At 32.8% G+C, this 17,549-nt stretch overlaps 1 protein-coding gene and 2 long non-coding RNA genes across 4 annotated transcripts in view; 2 read left to right on the top strand and 1 right to left on the bottom strand.

The window, feature by feature from the left end:
- Positions 1-13,826, bottom strand: part of LOC109158222 — a 25,122-nt gene extending 11,296 nt beyond the window's left edge. Inside the window, exon 1 of the long non-coding RNA XR_002050335.1 lies at positions 13,753-13,826. This is a non-coding gene — a long non-coding RNA (uncharacterized LOC109158222). The remainder of the gene's footprint in view (positions 1-13,752) is intronic.
- On the top strand, positions 3,183-5,828 carry LOC109158213. 2 transcript variants are annotated; one of them, XR_002050331.1, is made up of 7 exons: positions 3,183-3,388; positions 4,441-4,660; positions 4,756-5,027; positions 5,115-5,180; positions 5,348-5,453; positions 5,555-5,653; positions 5,740-5,828. It is a non-coding gene; the product is annotated as an uncharacterized LOC109158213 (long non-coding RNA). The 2 variants fall into 2 exon arrangements; XR_002050333.1 differs by lacking the exons at positions 5,348-5,453; positions 5,555-5,653; positions 5,740-5,828 and adding an exon at positions 5,454-5,468 and having other exon boundaries at positions 3,184-3,388.
- Positions 13,626-17,549, top strand: LOC109158205 (NAC domain-containing protein 21/22-like). Its single transcript, XM_019306090.1, has 3 exons — positions 13,626-14,055; positions 15,706-15,971; positions 16,849-17,549. Exons 1-3 carry the CDS (start codon positions 13,887-13,889, stop codon positions 17,290-17,292), a joined length of 879 nt encoding a protein of 292 aa, XP_019161635.1. The 5' UTR covers positions 13,626-13,886; the 3' UTR covers positions 17,293-17,549.

The following is a 17,549-nucleotide window of genomic DNA, read 5'->3' as shown; positions in this document are numbered from 1 at the left end:
CAATAACTGAAAAAGTCAAAATTAAATTAGGGTTCTTTTTAATTATTGCTCACTTTGTTAGATCTAAATACTATAACTATAATAAACCCGATCTAAATACTCTAACTATAATAAACCATAGTATACGAGAAACCTGACCTCGTATGATAGCGGAAGCGTAGCCATAGTTGATATTCCTGTTGTGTTGCCTCTTAACGGTAGACCGTTAGCCATGTTTTGCCTCAGACCTGACTCAGAACCCTAGATGGTGTATTGGTATCTACTGAGCAGTCTGAGTACCGTAACTGAATGTGCTATCTAATCCATAAACCTGTATCCCATCAATCAATGTTTATATTAGGCACAGCGTTTAGTTGACTAACAACTACTAGTTATTAAGTCCAACCAGACCACTTAATAAGCCCAGTCAACTTGCACCACCACTACAAGAAAAATGCACATAGACAACACTAGAAAGACAACAGTTTTTAAGAAAAGTGTTGTCTTTAGTATAAAAGACAACGGTTTTGTCCAAAACCGTTGTCTTTGATGCAACACTTTTGTCAAAGACAACGGTTTTTACTTAAGCGTTGTAGTAAGTGTGTTGTCTTTGTGCATTTTGTGAAAAAACAACACCACAACGACAACGGTTTTTTAAAACCGTTGTCTATGTGCGTTTTTTTTTTAAAGACAAAGGTTTTTTTTACCGTTGTCGTTTGTGTGTTGTCTTTAAGCGCAATGAAATAAACAACACTAGAAAGACAACGGTTGTTTAAAACCGTTGTCTTTGTGCATATATTTTTTTTAAAAGACAACGGTTTTTTTTAACCGTTGTCGTTGGTGTGTTGTCTTTAAGCGCACTCGAATACACAACACTACAAAGACAGCGGTTTTTTAAAACCGTTGTCTTTGCGCATTATTATTTTTTAAAAGACAACGGTTTTATTTAACCGTTGTCATTTATGTGTTGTCTTTAATAGCATTTGAATACACAACACTACAAAGACAACGGTTTTATAAACGTTGTCGTTGCGCATTATTTATTTGTTTAAGACAACGGTTTTAGTTGTTTTTAAGTGTATTTAAATACACAACACTATAAAAATAAAGATGTTAACAACAAGAGTTAAACCTATGACCTCAAATATAACAAATAAGGTCTAACCAACTAAACAACACAAACACTTATGTTTAGAAGTGCAACATCTGGTATATAACTGTGTTGGTTCGGTGTTGTTTGTGAAAACCAAGACAAATTTTAGAAAAATAGTTTAAGGATCCCCTAGGAAGAATGGAACCCAAGACCTCTAACATAATAAATTAAGCTAAACCCACCAAGCCACACCAACACTGGGGTAATTAAACGCAACATCTATACTATATAGCCAGTTTGCTTCTGTGTTGTCTTTGAAAACAAAGACAATGATTGTATAAAATTAATTAAGGATACCACCACTAAGGATTGAACTCAAGACCTTTAACATAACAAACAAAGCTTAATCCACCATGCTACACCAACACTTACATAGTAATGTGCAACATCTAGTATATAACCAGTTTGCTTCTGTGTTGTCTTTGAGAACCAAGACAATAAAATAGTTAAGGATGCCACCATGAAGGATTAATCCCAAGACCATTAACATAACAAACAAAGCTAAATCCACCAAGACACACCAACTCTTGTGTATTAAAGTGTTACAGATTATATTTTACCTATAATTTAATAGTCCAATTTTCGTTCACATTTAAATATAAAATTATTCACCAAAATTTAAATGTCAATTCATTAAAATTTTATTTTCAATTAAGACCGTACCAATCTATGAATTCAAAAATAAAATAAAAATTATCAAGTATAAAAAATTACAGATTATATCTATAATATTTTTTTAAAAGAGTAGTTGATCGATGCCGTACAGTTAGCCATATATATCCCATTTCTTTTAATTTGCCGTGATCTTAGCTTTAATTTGTAATATAAATATATAATTGGGCCGCGAGCTGTCTGGGTAATAAAGGGCAAATTATGCTGTGTAACCGTGCATGGTGCATACTGTTCTATCGTCATAATTACCGAACTATATATATATATATATATATATATATATATATATATATATATATATATATATATATATATATATATTTTTAAAAGAGTAGTTGATCGATGCCGTACAGTTAGCCATATATATCCCATTTCTTTTAATTTGCCGTGATCTTAGCTTTAATTTGTAATATAAATATATAATTGGGCCACGAGCTGTCTGGGTAATAAAGGAGAAATTATGCTGTGTAACCGTGCATGGTGCATACTGTTCTATCGTCATAATTACCGAACTATATATATATATATATATATATATATATATATATATATATATATATATATATATATTCATAATTTTTGAATTGAAATTCATATTCATAACGATTGAACTCTGATCTATATTCACAATTACAGGACTTTATGTTCATAATTTTTGATGTTCATATTCCCAATTGTTGATAAATAGGGATGTCAATCGGGCCAATCCTATCGGTTTCGGGCTAGCCCTGTTGGGTTGTCGGGCTAATCGGTTCGGGCTAATCAATTTATTAATATTTTGGCGGGGACAGAGAATCCCCGTCTTCGGTCAATAATTATTCCATGTATGTTAGGTTTCACATCACTTTTATAATAAAAAATAATTTTTAATAGTTAAGGTTATCGGGCTAGGCCTTTTAATTTCGAGCTAGCGATATCGGGTCATCAGGCTTATCGGTTTCGGACTCATCGGGCTAAAGTTTTTTATCGTGCTAGTCCGTTCGGGCTATAACCCTGTCGGTTTCAGTTTTATCGGGTCGGGCCATCGGGTTAGGACTAAATTGACATCATATCCCTATTGATAACTATACGGTTTATAAATTATGAACCAACAATACAGAAATTATGAATCTGTAGTATAGAAATTATGAATCTATATAGTACTGTATTTAAATTTGAAATATACTGTATAGAAATTATGAATCTACATTTAATAATTTAGTCTAAGCTATACACAATTTCTTAATAAAATTACTAATTTCCTATGAAATTTCCCTCTAAGATATACACAATTTCCCTCTGACAAAATTATTTTAGGAAATTTTACTAAGACAAAATTTCAATTCCCGCTAAGACAAATTCCAATTCCCTCTAAGACTCACAGAGCGAAGTAAAATTAGAAAAATTTTCCCTCAGACAAAATTCCGAAGTGAGACAACTCCGCCGACTGTCGACCGCCGACCGCCATTCTCGTCCGATAGCTCCAACCTCCGACACTGTCGGCACTTCCAACCTCTGCCGCCAACACCCCCTCCATCCTCTGTCGTCGTCGCTCCAACAGCCGCCGCCGTGAAGAAGTGAGTACAGTGGTGTGAAAATTTTAAGGTTAGCATTTCTACTCTAAAAATGTACGGAGTAATAAGCTGTCAAATTCCTCAAAAAATTATCTTATTGTATCAATATGTGTTTATGCTAAACAATTTTGGGTTTAAGCTAGGGTTGGGAAATTAGGGTATGAATTTCTGCAAAATTTCTGTGAAATTTCTACCTTAGTGTTGTTACATTTATGCTAAAAATCTGAGTTGTTAGGGTAAATTATACTATGGCTTGGTTGGTTGTCTTTGTTTTGGCCACATTTACTTCATCAGTTCTGCCTACGGTAAAGAACAAAGAACAATGCTTGCATTTGTTTTGCCTTTTTAACTTAATTTCTAATTAATTTTATAGAGAATGTAGCTATTTTAAGGAGGCACTCTATCTCTTTTTGAAACTTATTTAGCCAAGGAAAAGCTTGAACTATTCTTATTGCAAAAATAAAAGTGAATAATTGTGGCTGCTTAGTGGTCAAATACGCTCATTATGAAACCTTCCATCATAAGCCTTTTGCAGTCCCTATTACCCAAAATAGGAGACAATATATGACTGCAGCACTAGGAAATTAAAACAGATCAGATGCAGTTCATGGAGGCTGGAAATCATGAAGGTTGGTAAGGGAGCTTGGTATTAAAGAAGCAATGTGATGATTAATTTGTTTAAGCTAAGGAATTAGACCACATTAAAAATTAAAGTTCTAACCAAATTTATATCGCTCATCATCTAGAGTTCAAATTTAGTATGAAATTATGACATTAAAAAGTTTTTATCAAATTTATATCAATGTTTCAAATTCAGCATGAAATTGTCAACTTTGACAGGTTTAACTGAATTTATGATGGCTAGTTTTAGGGGGAAAGAAATCATTCAACTTGTATGTTTAACTTAATTTCTAATTAATTTTATAGAGAATGTAGCTAATATTATTTAGAAGTCTCTTATTCCTGATAGGAGAATATTTGTTGGAAGGTCCTATGCAGTGTGTTGAAAGTACAACGTGTTAGGACTTTAAGATTTTAAATTTGTGCCGATTGAAAATATAAAGTGTAATTTCCTATCTCCAGGCGAGCTGCGTATCGCATTATGGGCGTATGCCTTTCTTTGGCCAAAGATGCTGCAGAAACACTGAAGCTCAACATGGCCATAATCCTGTTACCAGTCTGCAGGAACACCGTCACCTGGCTCAGGAACAAGACCAAGTTAGGCGTCGCCATGGTAATTTATGCTTGTGAAAGGCTGCTCAGAGCATTCAGATCTAGCATTAAGCCTGTCAAGATTCTTAAGGTAAATTGATTATTTCAGAAATTATTATTCATATATAATTTGTTTCAACTTTCAAGAATAAAATGTTATTGACAATTTCCTCTGTTTTATTGAAGGTGGCAGTCTATCTTGGAAATGTTTTGTCCCTTCATATGTCGAAGCCACAGGGGTTCAGATACAGAAGTGGTCAATACATGTTTCTCCCTTTGAATGGTAATTGGAAAAGAAAAAAAAAACATTATTGTTTTGGTCACTAATTTCTGTTTTTCCCATTCATTAGAGTCGGCATGTCTCCACTATTTCTTCCTTGTTCGAATTTTCCTTACTGTTTTTGAATTTTGACGGGCAACAAAGCTACGCTTATTGAGCGTATCAAGGAGCATATTGAGTAACTTCCCTTTCATTTCCTTCCATTTTCTGTGTTTGATAATGTGACTTGGAAATTAGTACATAAAACATTTTCTTTTTGCTTCAGTGTTGTCAATGGTGGTGGAGAGAAGAAGTATCCTGTATCTAGTTTTGTATTGAACTGCATGCAAAGGTATTCTCATTTCATAAATTTCTGAAACATCTATTATATAGCATCATGTGTTTGTAAGTTAAGAGACTTTCGATTCTATCATCACTTGATAAAACCTAATTCAATGTTGGTTTGAGAGCTAATTCTAGTTTTTGCTATTCTGAGCTTAACTTCCTGAATTTGTGCAGGTGATGACTTCTGATTCTATCATCACTTGATAAAAGCTATTTCAGTGTTGGTTTGAGACTTAATTCTAATTTGTTATTCTGAGCTCAACTTCCTGAATTTATGCAGGTGATGCATGCACTGGAGATGTTGTTTTGTTTGAACAAAATGTATATGAAATGATAAATACTGATGCTTCTGAGTTCTGATACATTTCTTCTATTTGGTAGAGTTCTGTGCTTGCCTTGGAAGATTCAGCAATAGATGCTGATCAAGTTGAGAACATCATTATGTTTTGCCCAACAAAGGAGGAGATTGAAATGCTTATGGTAAAATATGTTTTAGATTTATTAGCTATTTGTACACAAATCATGTTGAAAACTGTAAATTCACTTATCATGAAATATTTTTGTAGGTATTTGAAGATGCACCCTACTCCATTAACGAAATAGATGAAGTTCGAGAGTTGTGGACACATTACTTTAGTAAAGAGTGCGTGTAACTTTATTTCATTTAAACATTATCTTTATTATTATAAACTTATATTTATGTTTTGTTAAAGAATTGTATATAAGTATATTGTGATGTTTTATTGTGTTGATTATTAATTGTGAAGTATATATATATATAGTATGTTTATGTTTATATTTATTAGAGTTGGTTTAAAAACCATTGTGAATAGATAGTTTAATTTTTTGTAATTAGTTTTGTATTTTTTGGGTGAATTTGGAAATAAAATTCTGTACAGGTTTTGAACAAATAATAGGTAATAATCAAAATTCAAATAAAATATAAAAAATATATATATAAATTTCCGCAACACCCTCTCTGTAGAGGGTGTCCCGGAAATGAACGTATAGAAAAAAATAAAATGGTTTCCGCGACACCCAGCGGAAATCAATTATTAAAAAATAATAAAATACGTTTCGCGGCACCCAAAGCTTAGCGGGTGCCGCGGAAAGTCAGTATTAAAAAAATCTTTTATGCTTTCCGCTACACCCGCTACGGGTGTAGCGGAAATCCAGGGCTTTCAGCGTCACTGGATTTCGCTATACCTGCACAGGTGTAGCGGAAAGCATTTTTATGGGTGTAGTGGATATCTTTTTTTGTAGTAGTGTCCTGACACAAGCTCTTGAATCTAAGGAGCATGGAGGTCGGGTGAGGGCTATAGGGTGACATGTCAATCCCTCTACATATGGTATGATTTAATATATATTTCGAGTCAATTTGATAACTTATTTTTTAGAATGGGTTTCTTGCTCTGAAATTTGGGTGTAGAATGCGTGTGAAAGCTCAAAATTTTGGGCATTTTAGTGCTTGATGTTTTGTAATTAATAAGGGATTTCTTTGTCGTTTGTGTTTAAGTTTCATGCATTATATTCTCATGATTTGTTAACATTTTTTTTTTTGGGAGTGCATTTGTATTGCTTTTTCAAGTGTCTTTCTTTACTTGTTGGCTACACTTCTAATGATTCTCTTTAGGGAACTCATTATCTTGTTATGAACAGTTTGAGTATGAAAGTGGTGAGAGTAAGAGGGTAGTTTCATTATCTTGTTATCTTGTTATGTTGAATAGACTCTAGTATGCTATTTTTGTGTTTCCTGTCTAGCAAGTTGCCATTTTAGAGAGCTTTCCGAATTACTCCAAACTTATTTTGCATTTCATTGCAAATTATTTATATCTATACTAATTTATTTTCTTACTTTTTACATGTAGTTTCAACAAGTTGATTATGACAAAGCAGTTATTGATCTGGTGCGATCTGAATGGGCCGATATTCTATCAAGTCATATAGAGTAGGTATGATTTGGTCATTAGAATGTTGTGATCATTTTGGACTTGAATTGGTTCGTGGAATTGTTTTTTGTGTAGTAGTATTATGACTTGGATGATAATTAGAATTGGTCATGGAAGTCTTTTGACTTGTTATTTTGAACCTTATTAGTTTGTGCACAATTATATAACTACACTTTGCAACATATGGTGAATGGATAAATTGTTTTTTTTATACGGTTATAATTGAAGCAGCTGAAAAACGGTTAAAAACCGTTGTCTATTTTACAATAGACAACAGTTAGAAACTGTTGACTTTTCTACAAAAGACACAACAGTTTATGGGTGTGACAAAAGCGATTTCAACAACACACAATAGACAACGGTTTATAATTGTTGTCTTTTAAAGAAAAGACAACAATTAAAAACCGTTGTCTAAGTACGTGACTTTTAACAACACTGGTTTCAACAACGCTTAATAGACAACGGTTAAAAAACCGTTGTCGTTGGAAGAAAAGACAACGGTTAATGACCGTTGTCTATGTGCGTGACTTTTAACAACACCGGTTTGAACAACAATTAATTGACAACGGTTAAAAAACCGTTGTCGTTGGTAGAAAAGACAACGGTTAATAACCGTTGTCTATGTACGTGACTTTTAACAACACCGGTTTCAACAACACTTAATAGACAACGGTTAAAAAACCGTTGTCGTTGGTAGAAAAGACAACGGTTAATAACCGTTGTCTATGTGCGTGACTTTTAACAACACCAGTTTCAACAACACTTAATACACAACGGTTAAAAAACCGTTGTCGTTTCTAGAAAAGACAACGGTTATTAACTGTTGTCTATGTGCGTGACTTTTAACAACACCGGTTTCAACAACACTTAGTAGACAACGGTTAAAAAACCGTTGTAGTTGATAGAAAAGACAACGGTTATTAACCGTTGTCTATGTGCGTGGCTTACAACAACACCGGCTTCAACAACACTTAATAGGCAACGGTTAAAAAACCGTTGTTGTTTCTAGAAAAGACAACGGTTAAAAAACCGTTGTCTATCCGCAGGACTTACAACAACACCGGCTTCAACAACAGAAATTATACCCCTACGACAACGGTTATTAACCGTTGTCTATGTGCATTTTTCTTGTAGTGCACTCAATTAAGGCCCTAATATATAATATACAATATATATTATAAGGGAAAACCTTACACACTTTTCACCCACATTAAATGTGGCTAGTAACACCAATCACCAACAAAGCTTGACGAAAAATTCGATCGACTAAGTCACCAAATGTGTTCATAGATTTCTAACCATTATTTACAAAAAGCTCAAATTTATGGTATTTAAATTTTTGACTACACACTTTTTGATCATCCGTTGAAAGTGGTCACTAACACCAACCACCAAAAAAACTCTGACAGAAAATTCAACCGACTAGGTGGTCAAACGCATTCACAGATTTCCAATCACCAACACCAAAAAGTCAAAATTATAGTTTTTCTTGACTACACCCTTTGTGAGTGACCACCAATAGTCAAACTTAGTTTAATTTACAAAATTGCAAGGATCTCCAACGATTAACTCAACTACACAAATAATGTTTATTATTTTACTTATTTAATCATCTCCTTATTATGAATATATTTATCCTTTTTTAGTTGAATAATGACATGGTAAGATTTTGTCACCTTGATTAGCAATTTTAAATTGTTGATTTCTATTTAAATATTATTTTTCACTTCCTTGTAAGTTCCCGAACAATATAATACTCCGCATGTAGCACAGCAAGACAAAAGTGCAACGTAAAAGTGGTCAACAAGACATCAACAAACTAGATAGTAAAGAACATAAATTATGGTATTTCAAGAACATTTATTTGTCATTTAATTATGGGTGGAAAATTTTTTTGAATTATCGGACAATACTAAAAAAGTTGTATTTCAAGAACACACTTAAGTATTTTTCCACATACACATAAATGGACCTAAGCTAGGAATGTAACGTAGCTTTGGACATTATAGTAAACGGGGAATGTATTATATAACAAACAAAATTAAAGAGTTTAGAAACCTTAGCCTTACCATATAATTTAATGTTCTGTTTGGACTTTGGATGGGTGGAGGATCAGAATTTACGTGTTTAGCGTGTTTAGTAGTTAAAAAAATATATATATTTTTAGAAAAAATTAGAAAAGGGAAAATGAAAAAGAGTAAAAAAATTTCAAGCTTTTTTTCTAACTTTGTAAAGAGAGTTAATTGAAAAAATTTAGTCGAAAAAAGGAGAAAATTTTCCAAAATAATTATACAAATTTTAGTTCAAAATTGTTGAGAGGAGGCTGGAGCTAAGGCAAAGTCTAGTATCCTACCATTGAAACGTGAAGTTGACTGCTACACAAGTATAACAAAATAAAGTTTTGTATTTGCTACTAGTTATAGTTTTTACTATTGTAATAAAGACTTGATCATCATAATTGGTATCATAACATGCATGTCACAAGTTCAAATCCCATTGAAAGTATATACAAAGTATAATGTACATTTGGGGCTATGCAACTACGCAAATATGCATTTACATCAGTAAGCATTTAATCTTAACAAAAGTTACAATTAATATTAATACAAGTACAACAAATTTGCACATGTTGGTGAAATATAAACCTAAAATTTAGATTCAAATAAAAATTCAAATCTCAACTTGATCACATGTTTAAAATATAAACCTAGTATTGCAATTTAGATTGAAAAAAAAAAAAAGGATTCAAATATCAACTTGATCATGTGGATTAAATATACACCTAAAATTGCAATTCATTACCAACTGCAGGTTCACCGTATATAATATATAAATATAAATGTGCAATCCAACTATCAGCTTATTAAACTTTTAATTGAGATGGTGCACGTACTTCAATTTGGTATCAGAGCCAACTACATGCCAAAAGTCATGGATTCGAACAATCAAACCTGCACATGTGAAGGGGCATATTGAGTATATATATATATATATATATATATATATATATATATATATATATATATAAGCATAAATGTGCAATTCAACTATCAGCTTAGATTTTTAGTTGAGATAATACACATTCTTCAGTCCTGCACAATGAACTTTTTCTTTATTTTCAAGCACCCAAACAAAGCATAGCCAAGATTTTAATTTAATTAAAAGGATAATAATGTCGTAATTAGATGTATGGGCAAAAGTAATTAACAGAATCGTATATGTATCCAAAAACATTAACGCGGTTTGATAGATGTTTCAATGTCAGGTCATTAAGAAAGAAACGCGGTTTTAATTTGATTAATTAACTAACTAATGGCCCCAATAATAGGACGATAATACGTGGCCACACGATCGATACAAAAATCGAGGGGCAATCTTGACTTTTTAACCACCTGGGTTTAATTGCCTTTTGGGCTTTGGCTATAGCCTACAGACTTTATTTCCCCATTTTCATGTTGAAGAATCCTTAAAGTTAGTCAAAAAGATATCTCTTTTTCTTTTTAATTTTTAGATGTCTGAAATTTTGCATGATGTTATATTTAAAAAGTATTGTGTTCTTAAAATAAAAACTAATATGATATATTTATAAATTTTTATAATTTATGTTGGCAAAGACTGGGAGGAATTGATCATTTTAGAATTAATATGCTATTGATCTTCTGCGAATTCAGAACTTAATGTTGACTATTACAAAAAAATATAATGAAATATAGTTGTTCGTGGCACAGGGATTTATTAGCTAGCCGCCCACCTTACAGTCCTAGATCCCTAGTCAGTAAAAGTTCACAGAGAGGTAAATTAGTATAGCCTAAGAATCTAAGATGTTCATATATACTAATTAACTTAAATCAAGAAGGCTTTCAATAGACAACTTTCACAGAAAGTTGAGCTTGGAATCTGTGGTCGCCAAACTACCTATCCTGACCAACTAACTTGGGTGAGTTTGACCTATAATAGTTATCTATGGGGTTAAATATTCACTACATTTTATTTTTAGAATATAACATTTTTTGCCCGCAAGCCATACAAGAAAAGTAGGATAAGTAAACCGCATTAAGCAACGGGCTCAACTGAGATGCAAGAATCGAACTTGTAATATTTAAGTGTATATGAGAATCATGATTCTCTCACTTGACCATCATTTCTGGGCGTTGAGGCTCCATTATTATTATTATTATTATTATTATTATTATTATTATTATTATTATTATTATTATTATTATTATTATTATTATTATTGTTTATAGGTGAATTATATGAAACTAAGGGACCCGTACCATGTCATCATCTAAACCCTTATACACAATGTAATCCTAATTATTATGAAGAGTTGTGACGAAAATTATTTTTGTCGCCATTTTCATAATTATTGCGATGCCAACAAATTGAAACAAAAATCGCGAAATGGCACGAGCTGGTATTGAATCGGCATGAAAAATATGAAATATGACAGATGTGGAATTTCATCTTCATCATTGGTAGACCCCATATATATATATATATATATATATATATATATATATATACACACACACACATATATTGACAGCACCATTTTTAAATTTTTATTTTTAATTAGTTAGCTATCACTAATAACTTTGAATTTACCCATTATTAGCTTCTTCCTAACAAATAACTAGATCTAATCTATTATCTACTAAATATAATAAGAGTCTTAGACCTCTAAAGGGAACAAAAAATGTTGGTGTAATTATTTGTTTAAATTGATGAATGGTTCATATTATTTTTGTTTTAGTATTTTGGTTCAAATCAATTATCTAATATTTATATAAATAGGAATAGGAATGCTATATTCCAAATGGGTGGTCACATCATTGAACATCTAAAAAAAATATTTGAGAAAGTATAAAACAGATACTACCTTGTAAAAAATCATGAACGTTTCAAAAAAAAAAAAAAAAAAAAGTAATTGTATTACTGGCTTGATAAAAGAAATGGAAAAAATGATAATAAATTCTTATATTAAAGAATATTGTACGTGTCACTAGTACAAAAATAGACATGCGCGTCTGATTTACAATCGATACGTTTGGTGCGAACACATAAATCATCAACTTTACACGTTTGCTAAATCCTTATATATATTATATGTCTATACTTAGTAATTTCAAATGAAATATCATTGTCTTTCAATATAAATAGTATATATTTAATCCTCATTTATTTCGTGATATTATCATTAATTGTGATGGTAATAAGGATATTAATAATAATAAATGTAATTGAATTATTTTACAATAAAATAAAATAAACGTTTATCTTGTACAAATAATGTAGTACGTATTTTTTTAAGAGTTAAATTATTGATACTCTTCCTGGTGAAAATAAAATAAAATTGTGTGAAATTTTGATAAGAAAGCCAGATGGCAGTCTTACGTTGTAATGTTGTCTGATTAGAGCGTTGTGTTTACATCGATAGATCTGCATTTGATGTTTTGATTGATTTCAAATATATTGTCGGTGAAATTGTAATAAATCTGTATATCAAATGGATTTTAAATTTCAATCTGTAATTATTATTGATTCCCAATTTCCCATCAAGAATCTTTGCAGGATAAAGTAATTAAGTAATTATGCCATCAATGTTGCAGCCCGTGGGCGTATAGTGGGTACGACTTGAAGCCATGTTCATATCTAATACGTTAAAAGTTATAACTAATAGTGAATACATAATTTTGTTTTATTATATTTGTATGACAGTTAACATCAAGTATTAATGATAGAATGTTAGATTTTATCTTTTCAAATTTCTGCCCAACACCCATGTGTCAAGGGCTATTGTCCTAAATGAAACTGATGATCAAGATTCGATTAGATTAGTGTGAATATCTATATAGTATATGTGAAGGTAGTTCTCAAATTCTAATTAGTATATTGCATTAAAATGTGTGGCGTAGTGGATTAGACATGACTCTCGTACCTGAAACCATAAGGTTACAAGTTTTATATTGCCCTCCTAGCCGGATGTCTATCTGTTCAAACATACCAGACTCTCGTACCTGAAGCCATAAGGTCACAAGTTTTATATTGCCCTCCTAGCCAGGTGCCTATCTGTTCAAACATACATGACTCTCGTACCTGAAGCCATAAGTTCACAAATTTTATATTTGTTCAAACATATTTTCTTAACCTAATGAAGCACAAAGAGTCAATAACGCTTCTCATGACCTCCCATATAAGAGATGTCACTACATGCCATCTGAGCACAAGGTGCTTGGCTATATAGTACATACCTTAAGCACATTAAGTTATCTCTGTCAAAACAAAAGCAAATTAAAAGGTTTCTTGTGACTTTGGTTTTTCTTGAAAGTTCCAACATTAAACGAACTACACAAGCATCATAATAAGCTGCCGGAATAATGTAACAAATTCCAAGTGGAAATAATAATATTCAAGGGTAGTACATACTTGTCACCCTTTTATCTTCCCATTTCTCTCTCTTCCTCTCTCTCTCCACACATTTATATATAGACATACATATATACTCCTCTCCCTGCATTGTATATATAATAATATATGTGTATATATATAGTATGATATAATCTCCATAAAAGATCTGAATTGAAAGCTTCCTTTGGACTACCAACTTTCTTCCTCCCATGAATAAACCTTAACAGAAAATATTCCTTCTTTAGTACTTGTTTATATCTTGTCCTTCCAGAATCTATCTTCAAGCTTTCTTCTTCATTCCCAGCACCAAATAAAAAGAAAAAAAAAAAAACCCAGTTCGTGGAGTACGAGGAATGGGTTTAAGAGACATCGGAGCCACGTTGCCGCCGGGGTTTAGGTTTTATCCCTCCGACGAGGAACTGGTCTGCCATTACCTGTACAAGAAAATCGCTAATGAAGAAGTTCTCAAGGGCACTTTGGTGGAAATTGACCTTCATACTTGTGAGCCATGGCAGCTCCCTGGTACGTCGTCGTTTTACTTCCTCATCATCTTCTTCTTCTTCTTCAGTTCTTCTCTGTCTACCTGATCATGCTAGAATTTTTTGTTTTTTTTTTCTTTTTTTTTTGGGAGGTTAAAAGTGGTAGGTTAGTTTGGAAATTACAGTTTGATGACTTTAAGGAAAGGGGTGAAACTGAAAAATTATTAATATAGCAGAAACTTTAGGAAAAAGATTCATGTCGTCCAAGAAAACTAAACTTTAATTTCTTGCTTTCTCCATTAGTCTGGCCGGGGATGTTCATCAGTTGCTTCAATCTTATTCAGTGGATTTATGATTTTCTTTCGCATGTTTGTGGGCGCAAAATGTGTAAAAAGCTGCAAATTTAAAACGATAATGGAGTCTTATCATTAAAGAACATATATTCTGGGAAATATTATGTCTATTTACTTGATTAGCCTTTTTTAGACGTATTAACCATTTATAATACTTTTTTGATCACGATCATAAACGTCATTAATTATCTTCTTTAAATTATTAGTATTTTTTAATATTATAATATTTTAACAAAAAAATTTATTATCAAAGAAATTATGGTCAAGTCACATAATAATGGCTCTCCCAAATAGAAACTCATAGGCTAATAATATATTTACACTCATAAAACGTATGAAAGGGTCGAACCTAACTAGTTAATATATTATCACTAAAAAAAATTTCAAATTACGTATTCTCATGATTGCGTGTTTGGAATTATCTTATCTTTTATAGTATCATTCATTATTTTTTTCTCTTTTTGGTGTGTATATACAAAGTGAATGATATATTCTGTCTTAACTAAATTGATCAATCTATTGCGATACACGCATAAGACATATATGTTCATCTTGTGATTTATAGGTATTATTACACCTTAAAATATTTTTTTAATTAGGAAAATAGCAACTAACACATGATTATAGTATACTAGGTAAATGCAATTATGATCAAAGAGACGCGATCGAATATTTAGTCCAATCGAACTGGTCCTGGGCATGTCATGACGCTTAAATCATCCCACTTGGCCAAATTATTGTCACATAATAATTATAGGATAATTGAAATTATTTTGATATAGTTAAAGAATATGCGCAGATACGTATTTAATTAACATGTAATAAATTGAACCTACAACCTTAATCTTTGGTTTAATATCGTGATCACAATAGTTATTGACTTATCACCGTTGATCTTGAAAAGATAACGAAACAGACACGAGTTGATATATGTATTATTAATTAATGAATCGTCACTGTTTTGATTGAAAGATAAAGTCGAAACTCCCCTTTTTTTCCTCCATTGTTTCGTCCGAACGAACTTTCTCAAGAAAAAAACTTTGCTAAAGCCGAAACATGCGTGGGGAATCTATTGTGACGATTACCCAACTTTTTTCGTCACTTTTGCCAATATTGTCTTACAAACCATTCTTGCAGGTGACGATTTCATTCCGATCGAACAATTATTTTTTCTTCTCACTCACACCTCTATCTAATCTATCTATTAATCCTCCACACCTCTCTTACTTGCAGTGTTTTGTCGTCTTCTTCCTTAATCTTCGCTAAACTTAATTGGACGAATTGAAATTAAGAAACAACTAATTAACTAATTAAGGGTGTTAATGATGATTATATTACAGAGGTGGCGAAGCTGAACTCGAGCGAGTGGTATTTCTTCAGCTTCCGGGACCGGAAATACGCGACGGGGTTCCGGACGAACAGGGCGACGACGTCAGGGTACTGGAAGGCGACGGGGAAAGATCGGACGGTGATGGATCCCAGGAGCCAGGCGATCGTGGGGATGAGGAAAACGCTGGTTTTCTACAGGAACAGAGCGCCTAACGGCGTTAAAACGGGATGGATCATGCATGAATTTCGTCTCGAAAACCCCCATATTCCTCCCAAGGTAATACTTGTGCCACCTTTCCTCTTCCGACATGGCAACACGTGTTTGGTTTGTTTTTCGTCTAACCCTACGTGATGGACGTGTATGTGTCGTCATGTGGCGGGTGACGTGGAGAATAATAATAATATTAACTCGGGATGTGATTATGTGGAAGAGAAAATATTTGATATTTAATTTTAGATATGGAACAGTCTTAAATCTTGGGTATCCAAAATAATAATAATAATGCATGTGACAAAAGACGAGAGTCTTTGTGGGAAGCTTCTTAGAAAGCTCAACGTTGAAATAAGACAGATAACCAATGACTAAAAGAGGAAAAGTTTCCCACCAACGTTGAAAAAAAAAAAACTATGTGCGGCGCGCATATTAACATTGCGGCTAATTAATAACCTAAAGTGTATATATATTGATCATTAATTAATTTAGTTTCTTGTGGAAGTGTGATTCCTTATTACCTTGTTGTTCCTTATTAATTACCTTGTACAACATCATCAAATTTTAACAAAAATAGAGAAGTTCCACAAGGGCAGCTCAGTTGGTCAAAAATAATCAGAGATCTAGTTTTATCAGCAATATCTTCTGTACAAGAGTGTCGCTAATATTAAAAATTGATAGTATAAATTAAAATTACATTTTTGCTACTAATTATGAATCTGGTAAATGAATGTTAGCTTATTGAGTTAATTAGATAGTATAATATAATTAGTTGATAACATTAACTGATTGTAGAAAGGTGTTTGGTAAATTAGTTATTAGCTGATAGTTGTTTGGTATAATTTTTTTTCTTAAAAAGCTAATTGAAAAAGTTGTTTTGAACAACTTTTTAAATTTTAGCATTTTGGAGTAACAAAAAGTGGTATTATTATTGTTGTTGCAGGAAGATTGGGTTCTATGTAGAGTCTTTCACAAGTCCAAGGGAGAAACCAGCGAGAACAACCTTAACACCATGTACGACAATAGCATCATCATACCGCCGCCGGCCACCTCCCCGACTAGCCTGGCCGCCTCTCCTCCTAACATGGACGCCGTTTCCTTGCCGGCGTCAGCCGCCGCCTATCGTCCCATCGCGGTGGCCTGTCAGAACCAAAGCGCCACCACTGCGGCGGCGGCGAATTTCTTCAACGTGTCCTTGTCGTCGTCCGTGCCGGAGCACCACGGCTTTCTCCGGTCGCACGAAATGCCGCATTCCAAGTGCGAGACTGACCAGTACGGCTTCCTGTTCGACATGAACTTCGAAGAACCGAATTTCCAGGACGGCGGCGTCCATTCGAGCCTCGATGACATGCGATTCGACGATGAAAACGGCATGGTTTTCATTTGATCTGATCATTACACGCAGCCTATACATACATACAGACAGACATATATGGATTTGTGTTTATATTGATATATTTATATGGTATATATATGTGTATATGTAGATGGACTTGAATTTAGAGTGTTAAAAAAAAAGTCACGGCATCCATTTTTTGAATGGTACATGCATGTTGTAATGTTTGGCTGTGAGATAAGGATGTTGTTTGATTATTGGATGTTATGATTCTTAATTTACTAGCTAGGGCTAGCTAGGTTTATTCA

The sequence above is a fragment of the Ipomoea nil genome, unplaced genomic scaffold, assembly GCF_001879475.1.
Source record: "Ipomoea nil cultivar Tokyo-kokei standard unplaced genomic scaffold, Asagao_1.1 scaffold0302, whole genome shotgun sequence".
Classification (NCBI taxonomy): Eukaryota; Viridiplantae; Streptophyta; class Magnoliopsida; order Solanales; family Convolvulaceae; genus Ipomoea; species Ipomoea nil.
Note: the sequence above shows the minus strand (reverse complement) of the source record. Positions and strands in the feature narration are given on the sequence as shown.

Excerpts from the sequence above, each read along its gene's own strand:
- LOC109158205 (XM_019306090.1), top strand. The coding sequence starts at position 13,887 with ATGGGTTTAAGAGACATCGGAGCCACGTTGCCGCCGGGGTTTAGGTTT. Across the intron at positions 14,056-15,705 it reads TGAGCCATGGCAGCTCCCTG|AGGTGGCGAAGCTGAACTCG; the intron begins GTACGTCGTCGT and ends ATTATATTACAG. Across the intron at positions 15,972-16,848 it reads ACCCCCATATTCCTCCCAAG|GAAGATTGGGTTCTATGTAG; the intron begins GTAATACTTGTG and ends TTGTTGTTGCAG.